The sequence below is a fragment of the Pseudophryne corroboree genome, chromosome 6, assembly GCF_028390025.1.
Source record: "Pseudophryne corroboree isolate aPseCor3 chromosome 6, aPseCor3.hap2, whole genome shotgun sequence".
NCBI classification, from domain to species: Eukaryota; Metazoa; Chordata; class Amphibia; order Anura; family Myobatrachidae; genus Pseudophryne; species Pseudophryne corroboree.
Window position 1 is genome coordinate 60,091,527 of NC_086449.1, and position 14,601 is coordinate 60,106,127.

A 14,601-nucleotide genomic window follows, 5' to 3' on the forward strand; every position below is an offset into this window, starting at 1 on the left:
GGAGGTGACTGTGTGTCCTAGTGATCAGTGATATATGTACAGGAAGTATCTGTGTGTACTAGTGATCAGTGATATATGTACAGGAGGTGTCTGTGTGTACTAGTGATCATTGATATATGTACAGGAGGTGTCGGTGTGTACTATTGATCAGTGATATACTGTATGTACAGGAGGTGTCTGTGTGTTCTAATGGTCAGTTTTCCTATATAACTTTTCTCCTCAGTTACCTATTTGGGAAGCCTGTGAATGGAAAGGCATTTGCACTGTTTGGGGTCAAGAGAGACAATGAAAAGAAAAGTATCACAGAATCTCTAAGAAGAATTCCGGTATTTAAATCTATTCTAATAATTCAGCCTTTCTAAACTACAATAATGTGTCATAATGCCTATTACTACAATATCTCCCGGCTTTGTTTTTTCAGGTGTAGTATGGTATGCCGGCAGCCGGGCTCCCGGCGACCAGCATAACGGCGCCGGGAGCCCGACCGCCGGCATACCGACAGCGTGGCGAGCACAAATGAGCCCCTTGCGGGCACGGTGGCGCGCTACGTGCACCACGCTATTTTATTCTCCCTCCAGGGGGGTCGTGGACCCCCACGAGGGAGAAAAAGTGTTGGTATGCCGGCTGTCGGGATTCCGGCGCCGGTATACTTTGCGCCGGGATCCCTACAGTCGGCATACTGAAGACCACCCGATTTTTCTTCTGTGACTTAAATAGTTAAAGGTATTACTGTATGTTATCGCTTCCCAGAGGGTAAAATGTTACTGTCTAATATGCTGCAGTCCAGTAAGTGGTTTCCTTATATGAATTAGTAGAACTATTATTCCATCCGGACCATGCTTCCAGGGGAGAGTGGTTACTTGTTATATACAGTGTTACAATCTTGTTGTTTACAGGATAACATGGATCAGAGTAAGCTGACACCACGCTAACATTAACTCTAGCATTGTAATTGTGTTGCAGTAGATGAGATGTAGCCACGTTCATCACGCTGCGATAACTGCATTCTGCATGGCATGCCGAGCTGCAGCTATTCGCAACTGGCGAACGCTCAATTAAATTCCTAATGGAGCAGTCGCCGACTGCAAATAGTCACAGACTGGCGTGCCGTGCAGCCAGCCGCCATACACCCGCAATTTTGCATAATTTCTCTTACGTCCTAGAGGATGCTGGGGTTCCATTTAGTACCATGGGGTATAGACAGGTCCCTTGGGAGCCATGGACACTTTAAGAGTTTAACAGTGTGGGCTGGCTCCTCCCTCTATGCCCCTCCTACCAGACTCAGTTTAGATAATGTGCCCGGAGGAGCCGGTCACAGCTAAGGGAGCTCTTAGGAGTTTTTCTAGTTTTATTATTTTTCTAAGAGTGTTAGGTACAGGCAGGATGCTGGCCACAGCCTCCCTACTTTGTGGGACTTAGGGGGGGAGTAGGATCCAACCCTAGAGGTTAAAGGGCCCTATCTCCGCTGACAGGACACTGAGCTCCTGAGGGTGATGATTGCAAGCCCACGAGGCTACCGCTCACTCTTGCAGCATGGCCGCCACCCCCTAACAGACACAGAAGTTAGAAGAGTGGTGAGTATAACGCCGGCGGCCCGGAAAGCGGGTCGCCGGCGGGAATGGCGGCACAAGGGTGGGAGCGCAGCTCTGACAGGCTGCGCTCCGGAGGGCTCAGATGCACACTGTGTATGGCACTGTGAGGGGCGTCCTGGGCCAGCGCCTATACTCTAAACTGGTCACAGAAGGCTACCAGGGACTAATACAACTGTTAGCTGCATATTACCTCAGGCCAGTAAAATACAATAAGTGCGGGAAGACGCGCCATTACAGGGAGGCGGGGCTTCTCAGAGCGAATCCAGCACTCACCAGCGCCATTTTCTCCCTGCAGATCACAGCATCAGAACGCTGACAGTGAAAGCTGCCCTCCACATAACTCCAGCTATCCTCTGCGGTACCAGGGTGTTATAGACGGGGGGGAGGAGTGTATTATTAGAACTGTTTATCCTATTAAGGTTACTCAATCAGCGACGGGCTTTTATAATAATAACTGCCTACTGGGGCGCTCTGTGGCTGGCTCCTTATACTCTGTGACTCTCTGAAGGTACTCTGGGGGAAACTGTGTCTGACATTTTCGTGTGTGTGTGTGTGTGTGTGTGTGTGTGTGTGTGTGTGGCTGTATATCTCACATTACCATGTCTAGAGATTCTGTATCTTGTGCTGCAGTGTGTGTATCTTCTCCTGAAGAGTCTATGCCATGTATTCAGGAATGCCATATACCTTCTCAGCCTTCTCCAGCGGGGCAAGTATGCTGGTACGCTCGGGTACGGAGTACCCTTAAGAATTTGGCAGCGGGTACGCAGTACCACCTGCCACACACTTTGCCATTACCACAATTATAATGTGCCACAAAGCAACAAGACAATGGTGCTTGGCAGCATGACGGCTCCTCCCACTTTGTCAGTGCGACAGTGGCTGTATTTTGCTGTTATAATGGAGGCATTACTATATATTGTTATTAATTTGGGGACATTACATTTCTATTATACTGGAGGTATCACTATATATTTCTATAATACTGGAGACATTGCTATATATTTTTAGCCTTGCCTCCAGTTTCCCCCCAAAATAGGGGCTGTCGTATGGCCACGCCGCTAGTGTCATGTAGCCACTCCCACTAGCAGCATGTCGCCATGCCCCCTCACAACACGGGACCACGCCCATTTTTCGGCACTCAGTACCACTAAGAAAATATTTCTACGTGCGCCACTGGCCTTCTCAAGCAGAACCTCCTTGGGTGGATTCTATAAGGGAAATGATATCCCAAATGTCTTCTAGGGTGTCACATACTGAGACTGTCACGCAGGTTTTACAACAATCTGTAGAGGTTTTGAAGTATTCAGCTCCCACTACCTCATCTACCCCTATTACATACCCTAAAAAGCGTGCTCTTGCCCAGATAATGCAAGCCGACACAGATACCGACTCTGATACAGGGGACGGTGATGGTGATATGCAAGGGGGAGATGCATCCCTTGCTAAAGAGGTGCAGCTCATGATTGAGGCCATTAGGGACAATTTGCACTTTACAAAACCCAGAGAAAAAATTCCAGATCCCCAAAAGGGTTCTCGTTGCTTTTTCCCTTTCCTGAAAAGGACAGGAAAAAGTGGGAAAATCCACCTATAGTAGACGCTTCTGTATCTATATGGTCAAAAAAGGTAGTTTTACCTGTCCCTGGTTCAACCGCTTTAAAAGAGCTGGCTGACCGCAAGATTGAGACTACGCTTAAATCAATATACACTGCTACAGGTTTGGCTTTAAGGCCCACTATTGCTTGTGCGTGGATTTCCAAAGCCATAGTACAGTGGTCAGGCACATTACTAGAGGAATTAAATTCTCTGTATAGGAGTGACATTGAATTATTTTTGCGTCACATACAGGATTCTGCAGGTTTCATGGTGGAGGCCATGAAGGACCTTGGCAACCTTAATGCAAGAGCTTCTTCCATGGCTGTCTCGACATGCAGAAGACTCTGGCTGCGCCAATGGTCTGCGGATGTGGAATCAAAGAAAAGTGTGGAGAACCTACCCTTCACAAGTCAGGCTCTGTTTGGGGACGCGTTAGATGCGTGGATCTCCACGGCAACTGCGGATAAATCAACCTTCCTTCTCTCAGCAGCGCCACCGACTGGGAAATCTTATCCTACATCTACAGTGCAGTCCTTTCGGACCGCAAAAGTTAAAAAGTCCAAACCACCTACCACTTTCTTTAGAGGAGGTTGTGGGAAATCTAGAAAACCTGCACCAACAGGTTCACAGGAACAGAAACCAGGTCCTGCTTCCTCCAAATCTTCAGCATGAGGGTGGACCTCCAAGCCTGGTGATCGGGCAGGTGGGAGCGAGACTAAGAGATTTCAGCCACATCTGGGCATCTTCATGCCTAGACCCCTGGGTAATAGACATTGTTACCCAGGGGTACAGACTGGAGTTTCAAGAACTCCCACCTCACAGATTCTTCAAATCAGGCTTACTAGCTTCGCTGACAGAAAGCACTATCCTACGGGAAGCCATTCGAAAATTGGTACAAACAAATGTCATTGTTCCAGTTCCACCTCATCTAACAAGCAAGGGTTATTACTCAAACCTGTTTGTGGTGCCGAAACCGGACGGTTCGGTAAGGCCGATTTTAAACCTAAAATCCTTAAACCCCTACTTGATGGAATTCAAATTCAAGATGGAGTCTCTGAGAGCAGTGATCTCAGGTCTGAAGGAGGGGGAATTCCTGGAATCCCTGGATATCAAGGATGCGTACCTTCACGTTCCGATCTGGCTGCCTCACCAGGCTTATCTGAGATTTGCGCTGCTAGACTGTCACTATCAGTTCCAGGCATTGCCGTTTGACCTCTCCACAGAACCGAGGGTGTTCACCAAGGTCATGGCAGAGATGATGCTACTCCTCCGCAAGCAGTAAGTAAACATTATTCCATATCTGGACGATCTGCTGATAAAGGCATCTTTCAGGGAGAAGCTGTTACAGAGCATTGCTCTCTCAACTCGACTACTCCAGGATCACGGGTGGATCCTGAACCTTCCAAAGTTACATTTGGAACCGACAAGGAGATTGTCCTTCCTGGGGATGATCCTCGATACGGAAGTGCAGAGGGTGTTTCTACCGGTGGAGAAAGTGTTGGTGATCCAATCAATGGTCCGGGATATCCTGAAGCCTTCATGGGTATCAGTCCATCAGTGCATTCGCCTTCTGGGGAAGATGGTTGACTCCTACGAGGCTCTACAGTACGGAAGATTTCATGCACGATCCTTCCAACTGGATCTCCTGGAAAAATGGTCGTGGTCTCATCTTCACATGCATCAGCGGATACGTCTGTCGCCGAAAGCCAGGATTTCACTCCTCTGGTAGCTGCAAACTTCTCACCTTCTCGAGGGCCAACGGTTCGGGATTCAGAATTGGACCCTTCTAACCATGGATGCAAGTCTCAAGTCTCAGTAATCCAAAGGGAAAACTTCCAAGGAAAGTGGTCAAGTCTGGAATTCATCCTTCTGATAAACATTTTGGAACTAAGGGCCATGTACAACGGCCTTCTACAAGCGGCGCATCTTCTACAAGATCAGGCCATTCAGGTTCAGTCGGACAATGTAAAGACGGTGTCCTACATAAATCGGCAGGGCCACAATGTCAGAGGTAACAAGAATCCTCCTCTGGGCAGAAAAGCATGCGGTGGCGCTGTCAGCAATCTTCATTCCGGGAGTGGACAACTGGGAACCTGACTTCCTCAGCAGGCACGATCTCCATCCAGGAGAATGGGGCATCCACCTGGAGGTGTTCGAGGAGGTAACAAGTTGTTGGGGAGTGCCCCAAATAGACATGATGGCCTCTCGCCTCAATAAGAAGCTTCGGAGGTTCCAGGTCGAGAGACCCACAGGCAGTGGCGGTGGACGCCCTGGTAACTCCGTGGGTGTTCCAGTCAGTGTATGTGTTCCCTCCACTTCCACTCATTCCAAGGCTTCTCAAACTAATAAAAAGAACAAGCTTCCTCAGCAGACACGATCTCCATCCAGAAGAGTGGGGCCTCCATCCAGAGGTGTTCACGGAGGTGACAGATCTTTGGGGGGTTCCTCAAATAGACATGATGGCCTCCCGCCTCAACAAAAAAACTTTGGAGGTATTGCTCCAGGTCAAGAGACCCGCAAGCAGTGGCGGTGGATGCCCTGGTAACTCCGTGGGTGTTCCAGTTGGTGTACGTGTTTCCTCCACTTCCACTAATTCCAAGGATTCTAAAGCTCATAAGGAGAACAAGAGTTCAAGCAATCCTCATTGCTCTGGTCTGGCCAAGAAGGGCTTGGTACGCAGATCTTGTGGATTTACTGCTTTTGGATCCCAGGCCTCTTCCTCTTCACGAGGACCTTCTGCAACAGGGACCGTTCGCTTATCAAGACTTACCACGGCTACGTTTGACGGCATGGAGGTTGAACGCCTGATTTTAGCACGGAAGGGCATTTCGAAAAAGGACATTCCTACCCTGATACAGGCTAGGAAGGGAGTAACGTCTAAACATTACCATCGGATTTGGAAAAAGTATGTGTCTTGGTGTGAATCCAAGAAGTTTCCTACGGTGGAGTTTCAACTAGGACGGTTTCTCCTCTTTCTGCAAACAGGTGTGGATGTGGGCCTACGCTTGGGCTCCATAAAAGTCCAGATTTCTGCCTTGTCCATTTTCTTCCAGAAACAATTGGCTGCTTTCCCTGAGGTTCAGACTTTCTTGAAAGTGGTTCTGACTAGAGATGAGCGCCGGAAATTTTTCGGGTTTTGTGTTTTGGTTTTGGGTTCGGTTCCGCGGCCGTGTTTTGGGTTCGACCGCGTTTTGGCAAAACCTCACCGAATTTTTTTTGTCGGATTCGGGTGTGTTTTGGATTCGGGTGTTTTTTTCAAAAAACCCTAAAAAACAGCTTAAATCATAGAATTTGGGGGTAATTTTGATCCCAAAGTATTATTAACCTCAAAAAACATAATTTACACTCATTTTCAGCCTATTCTGAACACATCACACCTCACAATATTATTTTTAGTCCTAAAATTTGCACCGAGGTCGCTGTGTGAGTAAGATAAGCGACCCTAGTGGCCGACACAAACACCGGGCCCATCTAGGAGTGGCACTGCAGTGTCACGCAGGATGGCCCTTCCAAAAAACCCTCCCCAAACAGCACATGACGCAAAGAAAAAAATAGGCGCAATGAGGTAGCTGACTGTGTGAGTAAGATTAGCGACCCTAGTGGCCGACACAAACACCGGGCACATCTAGGAGTGGCACTGCAGTGTCACGCAGGATGTCCCTTCCAAAAAACCCTCCCCAAACAGCACATGACGCAAAGAAAAAAAGAGGCGCAATGAGGTAGCTGACTGTGTGAGTAAGATTAGCGACCCTAGTGGCCGACACAAACACCGGGCCCATCTAGGAGTGGCACTGCAGTGTCACGCAGGATGTCCCTTCCAAAAAACCCTCCCCAATCAGCACATGATGCAAAGATAAAGAATGAAAAAAAAAACCACGGTTAGGTGGTAGGTATATAATAATAAATAATACAATTCTGGTCGGACGGACTGCCTGCCGTGTGCCGACACAGAGGTAGCCACAGCCGTGAACTACCGCACTGTACACTGGTTGATAAAGAGATAGTAGTATACTCGTAACAATTAGGATGACACTATGACGGTATAAAGAATGAAAAAAAAAACCACGGTTAGGTGGTAGGTATATAATAATAAATAATACAATTCTGGTCGGACGGACTGCCTGCCGTGTGCCGACACAGAGGTAGCCACAGCCGTGAACTACCGCACTGTACACTGGTTGATAAAGAGATAGTAGTATACTCGTAACAATTAGGATGACACTATGACGGTATAAAGAATGAAAAAAAACCCACGGTTAGGTGGTAGGTATATAATAATAAATAATACAATTCTGGTCGGACGGACTGCCTGCCGTGTGCCGACACAGAGGTAGCCACAGCCGTGAACTACCGCACTGTACTGTGTCTGCTGCTAATATAGACTGGTTGATATTTAAAGAGATATTAGTAGTATACAACAATACTATACTGGTGGTCAGGCACTGGTCACCACTCCTGCAGCAAAAGTGTGCACTGTTAATTAATATAATTGTACTCCTGGCTCCTGCTAACAACCTGCAGTGCTCCCCAGTCTCCCCCACAATTAATTATAAGCTTTTAATTTATACATTGATGACTGTGCAGCACACTGGGCTGAGCTGAGTGCACACAGACTGAGTCACACTGTGTGACTGACTGTGCTGTGTATCGTTTTTTTTTTTCAGGCAGAGAACGGATATAGCAGAGAGAAGTGAACGGATATATTATATTAAATAAAAGTTAACTAGCAACTGCACTGGTCACTGACTGTGGTAAACTAACTCTGTCTGCGACTCTGCACAATCTCTCTCTCTCTATCTAATCTATCTCTATTCTAATGGAGAGGACGCCAGACACGTCCTCTCCCTATCAATCTCAATGCACGAGTGAAAATGGCGGCGACGCGCGGCTCCTTATATAGAATCCGAGTCTCGCGATAGAATCCGAGCCTCGCGAGAATCCGACAGCGTCATGATGACGTTCTGGGCGCGCTCGGGTTAACCGAGCAAGGCGGGAAGATCCGAGTCGCTCGGACCCGTGAAAAAAAACATGAAGTTCGGGCGGGTTCGGATTCCGAGGAACCGAACCCGCTCATCTCTAGTTCTGACATCCAACCACCGTTTGTGCCACCTACGGCGCATTGGGATCTTAATGTGGTGTTGTAGTTCGAACCTTTACAGGAGGTTGAAGTCAAGTTCCTTACCTGGAAGTCTGTCACACTGTTGGCATTGGCATCTGCTAGGCGTGCGTCAGAATTGGGGGCCTTGTCCTACAAGAGCCCCTACTTGATTTTCCATGAAGATAGGGCTGAGCTCAGAACGCATCAGCAATTTCTTCAGACGGTTATGTCATCTTTTCATATCAACCAACCTATTGTGGTGCCAGTGGCTACTGACTCCTCAATTACCTCAAAGTCCTTGGACGTTGTGAGGGCTTTGAAAATTTATGTGAAGAGAACTTCTCGTCACAGGAAATCGGACGCTCTGTTTGTCCTTTATGCTTACTATCCAGTATGCTTATTCTACGGTAGGCCTGCTGGGTCCAAATTCTGTTAAGGCCCACTCTACTCGTAAGGTGGGTTCTTCCTGGGTGGCTGCCCGGGGTGTCTCGGCTTTACAGCTTTGCCAGGCAGCTACTTGGTCAGGGTCGAATACGTTTGTTAAGTTCTACAAGTTCGATACTTTGGCCTCTGAGGACCTACAGTTTGGTCAATCTGTTCTGCAGGAGCCTCCGCGCTCTCCCTCCCATACTGGGAGCTTTGGTACCTTCCCATGGTACTAAATGGAACCCCAGCATCCTCTAGGACGTAAGAGAAAATAGGATTTTTTCTCGTAGTCCGTAGAGGATGCTGAGCGCCCGCCCAGCGCTTCGTTTTCCTGCATTGTTACTTGGTTACGTACTACATTGTTACTTGGTTAAGTACTGTTGTTCAGCCATTGCTGAATTGTTTCCAGTTGGTTAGCTTGGCTTTCCTTTTGTTATGTGTGAGCTGGTGTGAATCTTACCACTATTTGTGTATTTCCTTCTCTCGAAGTATGTCCGTCTCCTCGGACACAGTTTCTAGACTGAGTCTGGTAGGAGGGGCATAGAGGGAGGAGCCAGCCCACACTATTAAACTCTTAAAGTGCCCATGGCTCCCAAGGGACCCATCTTTACCCCATGGTACTAAATGGAACCCCAGCATCCTCTACGGACTACGAGAAAAGGATTTACCGGTAGGTAATTAAAATCCTATTTAAGCAGACATTGGATGCCCCGTCATCGTTGTCTCCACAGCAGAATTTGTTTTTTTGCAAGCATAGGGCCTGAGTCACTTGCCATGCAGATGCGTTTCTGGGTGCATTTGGCTTTTAGAATTCTTCTGTGACTATCTGCCTGTATTCTGAGTCATTTGCATTTTGATGTCTGCAACCCTACAGCCACCGGAGCAGCTGTCATCACTAGTGATGGCGATTACACCTGTCCCAGAGCAAATGGGCATAACTTTAGTGGGTGCAAGGGGTGCCGTTGCTATGATGCCAAGAGGCTGGGGGGATGTGACTCGGGGACTGGACGCAGGTTATAAAGTTGCATACTAATTTCCCAGAAAGATTTGCCTGCAGAGCAATAGGTTTTAATCCATTGGTCAGCCTGAATTGTGTGACATTACATTTTCAGTGAGAGGAGTGTGTAGTATAATGGTACTGTAATCTGGCACAGTATGTAATCTGTCACAGTATGTAATCTGGCACAGTATGAACTGGATGGCATTGTAATGTGTCATAATCTGATCTGCTCATTGTAATGTGGAGGACACTATAATTTTCCATACATAATAAGAACTGGGACAATTTATTGTGGCACAATATGAAATGGAGGCACTATAGTGTGGCATTTGAACTGGAGGGCACTCTGATGTGGCATAGTATGAACTGGGGACACTGTATGTCATAATGTAAATTGGTGTGCTAGCCATAAGTGTGCACTACCCAATTTATCAGGGTGTGCACCATTGGAAGGGCATGTCTATCACCGACTAGTGTGTGTGTCTATCACCAACTAGTGGGTGTGTCTATCAACGCCTATTGGCCCATAGAGAAGTTTATTCCCAGGCATACTTTAACAACTTAATTCCTTTCAAGATCTCCTTTTATTTCTTACGCCGCTCTGTAGAATAATCCACGCTAACAAAGCACCCCTGAACTGATACAGCAGAGCTGACAGAGCACCCCTGGACTGATACAGCAGAGCTGACAGATCACCCCTGAACTGATACAGCAGAGCTGACAGAGCACCCCTGAACTGAAACAGCAGAGCTGACAGATCACCCCTGGACTGATACAGCAGAGCTGACAGAGCACCCCTGGACTGATACAGCAGAGCTGACAGAGCACCCCTGGACTGATACAGCAGAGCTGACAGATCACCCCTGGACTGATACAGCAGAGCTGACACAGCACCCCTGGACTGATACAGCAGAGCTGACACAGCACCCCTGGACTGATACAGCAGAGCTGACAGAGCACCCCTGGACTGATACAGCAGAGCTGACAGAGCACCGCTGGACTGATACAGCAGAGCTGACACAGCACCCCTAGACTGATACAGCAGAGCTGACACAGCACCCCTGAACTGATACAGCAGAGCTGACAGAGAACCCCTGGACTGATACAGCAAAGCTGACAGAGCACCCCTGGACTGATACAGCAGAGCTGACAGAGCACCCTTGGACTGATACAGCAGAGCTGACACAGCACCCCTGGACTGATATAGCAGAGCTGACACAGCACCCCTGGACTGATACAGCAGAGCTGACAGAGCACCCCTGGACTGATACAGCAGAGCTGACAGAGCACCCCTGGACTGATACAGCAGAGCTGACAGAGCACCCCTGGACTGATACAGCAGAGCTGAAAGAGCACCCCTGGACTGATACAGCAGACTGATACAGCAGAGCTGACACAGCACCCCTGGACTGATACAGCAGAGCTGACACAGCACCCCTGGACTGATACAGCAGAGCTGACAGAGCACCCCTGGACTGATACAGCAGAGCTGACAGAGCACCCTTGGACTGATACAGCAGAGCTGACAGAGCACCCCTGGACTGATACAGCAGAGCTGAAAGAGCACCCCTGGACTGAAACAGCAGAGCTGACAGAGCACCCCTGGACTGATACAGCAGAGCTGACAGAGCACCCCTGGACTGATACAGCAGAGCCGACAGAGCACCCCTGGACTGATACAGCAGAGCTGAAAGAGCACCCCTGGACTGATACCGCAGAGATGACAGAGCACCCCTGGACTGATACCGCAGAGCTGACAGAGCACCCCTGGACTGATACAGCAGAGCTGACAGATCACCCCTGGACTTGATACAGCAGAGCTGACACAGCACCCCTGGACTGATACAGCAGAGCTGACAGAGCATCCCTGGACTGATACAGCAGAGCTGACAGAACACCCCCTGGACTGATACAGCAGAGCTGACAGAGCATCCCTGGACTGATACAGCAGAGCTGACAGAGCACCCCTGGACTGATACAGCAGAGTTGACAGAGCACCCCTGGACTGATACAGCAGAGCTGACAGATCACCCCTGGACTGATACAGCAGAGCTGACAGAACACCCCCTGGACTGATACAGCAGAGCTGACAGAGCATCCCTAGACTGATAGAGCAGAGCTGACAGAGCACCCCTGGACTGATACAGCAGAGCTGACAGAGCACCCCTGGACTGATACAGCAGAGCTGACAGAGCATCCCTGGACTGATACAGCAGAGCTGACAGAGCACCCCTGGACTGATACAGCAGAGCTGACAGAGCACCCCTGGACTGATACAGCAGAGCTGACAGATCACCCCTGGACTGATACAGCAGAGCTGACAGATCACCCCTGGACTGATACAACCCAAGCCAAATATAAACAGTACTGACGGACACCTCCGTCCAGTACATTCTCCACATCCGGAGTGAAGATGGCACCGATCGCAGGGACGTTTATAGAACCCAAAACCGGCGAGAATCCGACAGTGGGAAGATGACATTCGACCTCTCTTTGGGATCCAAATCTGGAGGGAAAACCCGAGCCAAACTCAGAACCCGGCTCAGATTTCAATGTTCGGGTGGGTCATCTCTGATAGATCTTTGCAAGAACTTGTGTCCCGCTTTCAGTAACCTTCATTTTAATTAGATAATCTAATCCCAATAAAGAAGGTCACTGAAAGCAGGACACAAGTTCTTGCAAGGCTCTATTAGTCAGAATATAGCTGAAGTGAACCTGGGATCACGCTATAAACCAGAAATGATGCGGCCATCTTGAATTTATTTACAACAGAGCTTACACTTAGCTCTTAAAACTATTTCAAACCTTATACTCTTTTGAAATAGTCTGTTATTAAAATTTACCTCCGTATTCAGTTAATTGTGCTTGGCTGGCGATGGGCCAGCTGCCAGCTCCGACTCCTTCACATCCTCTGGAGTGTCCGAGCGGCTCCTCACAGTACAGAGGAGAGAGCAGGCGGGCAGGCAGGCAGGCGTGTACACGGCATGATGTCATTGTGTCATGTCACAGTTCTGGCTGCATGCCCAATACACCCATGGGAAGCTTCTCTTACTTGCCAATACCTTACTGATGCCCATTGTGCCCAGTTGTCACCAAGCATCATACACCCAGTCACTAGTAGGAAGCAATTGAAATGAGTGTGACGCAGAATCACTTGTAACTGTTCTGAGTTGCTCATGTCGGCTTCAGTGCATTGCTCTGTTTGCTGAAAATGGCAAGTGGACTCTGATTACGGACAATAGCGCATATTGGAGCTGATGGTAAGTGTTCATCCATATAGAAAACTACAGACCTACATCCAAATATGGGAACTGCAGTGTGTTACAAAGTGCAGTGCTTCTTTCTTGGGCATCAGGCGCTGATCATGGGGAAGAGAAAGAGGACTTGAAGGTTCTTTTTCTTCTATATCTATTTTTGAATCTTTGGGCCTAATTCAGACCTATTCGCTCCTCTGTGAATTTGCAGAGGTCTGCGATCAGATAGTCACCGCCAGTGGCGTAACTAGAATTTTTTCTCCCCCAAGCCAAAAAATTCTTCGGCGCCCCCCCCCCCCATAATTGGCACTAGTAAAAGGCGCCGCCAAAAGGGGTGTGGCTTCATTGAAATGGGCGTGGCTTCGCGTAAAGGGGCGTGGCATTGCAGGAAAAGACTACCTTATACCCCAGTTTTGCAACCTGCACGCCCAGACGTTAGCCACCACAGGAAAGAAAAATAATCCTGATTCATGCCCCTTACATTATTTGTCATTTTTCCTCCTTATAGTAATGCCCAGTATACATTATTCCACATACTGCAATGGCCTTAGCCATTATGCCACACACAATAATGCACATGACACAATATGCACACACTGTAATGCCCCCGACACATTATGCCACACACCGTAATGCCCCCGACACATTATGACAGGAATCGCAATGCCCGTCATACATTATGCTACACACTGCAATTCCCCTGATACATTATAGCACATACAATGTCTGTGACACAGTATGACACACACCACAATGATCCTGAGACATTATACCACATACCACAATGCCCGTGATATAGTATACAACACACCGTAATGCCTGACACATTATGACACACACCGCAATGTCCGTGATACATTATGCCACACACCGCAATGCCCATTATACATTAAGTTCTACAGTAAGGCTTCTAATTACTTTTAAATTACCTGCTTGTTGCCAGGGGTTTCATGCTCTTGGTTCCATGCACGGTGCCAGGGGTTTTCATGCTCAGGGTGTCATGCTCGTTGCCAGGGGTTTCATGCACTGGGTGTCATGCTCATTGCCAGCGGTTTCATGCTCTTGGTTCCATGCACGGTCCCAGGGGTTTTCATGCTCAGGGTGTCATGCTCGTTGCCAGGGGTTTCATGCACTGGGTGTCATGCTCGTTGCCAGGGGTTTCATGCACTGGGTGTCATGCTCGTTGCTAGGGGGTAGCGCTTGTTGCTAGCGCCGTGCTCCCAGTGCCACATATGCCCCCAGTGCCAGATATTCCCCCACAGTGCCAGGTACATGCCCCCAGTGCCAAATATACCCCCCCCCAGTGCCACATATGCCCTCTCAGTGCCTGCTCCCCCCAGTGCCAAATATTCCCCCACAGTGCCACATATGCCCCCTCAGTGCCTGCTCCCCCCAGTGCCAGATATTCCTCCACAGTGCCAGGTATATGCCCCCAGTGCCAGATATTCCCCCACAGTGCCACATATGCCCCCTCAGTGCCTGCTCCCCCCAGTGGCAAATATTCCCCCAAAGTGCCAGGTATATGCCCCCCGTGCCAGATATTCCCCCACAGTGCCAGGTATATGCCCCCAGTGCCAGATATTCCCCCACAGGGCCAGGTATATGCCCCCAGTGCCAGATATTCCCCCACAGTGCCTG

General features: G+C 48.7%; 1 protein-coding gene across 1 annotated transcript in view; it reads left to right on the forward strand.

Moving 5' to 3' along the window:
- Positions 1–14,601, forward strand: part of LOC134936129 (complement C3-like) — an 828,079-nt gene that overhangs the window by 229,797 nt on the left and 583,681 nt on the right. The window contains exon 8 of the mRNA XM_063931046.1: positions 224–326. Within this exon, the coding sequence (XP_063787116.1) occupies positions 224–326 (103 nt within the window). The remainder of the gene's footprint in view (positions 1–223; positions 327–14,601) is intronic.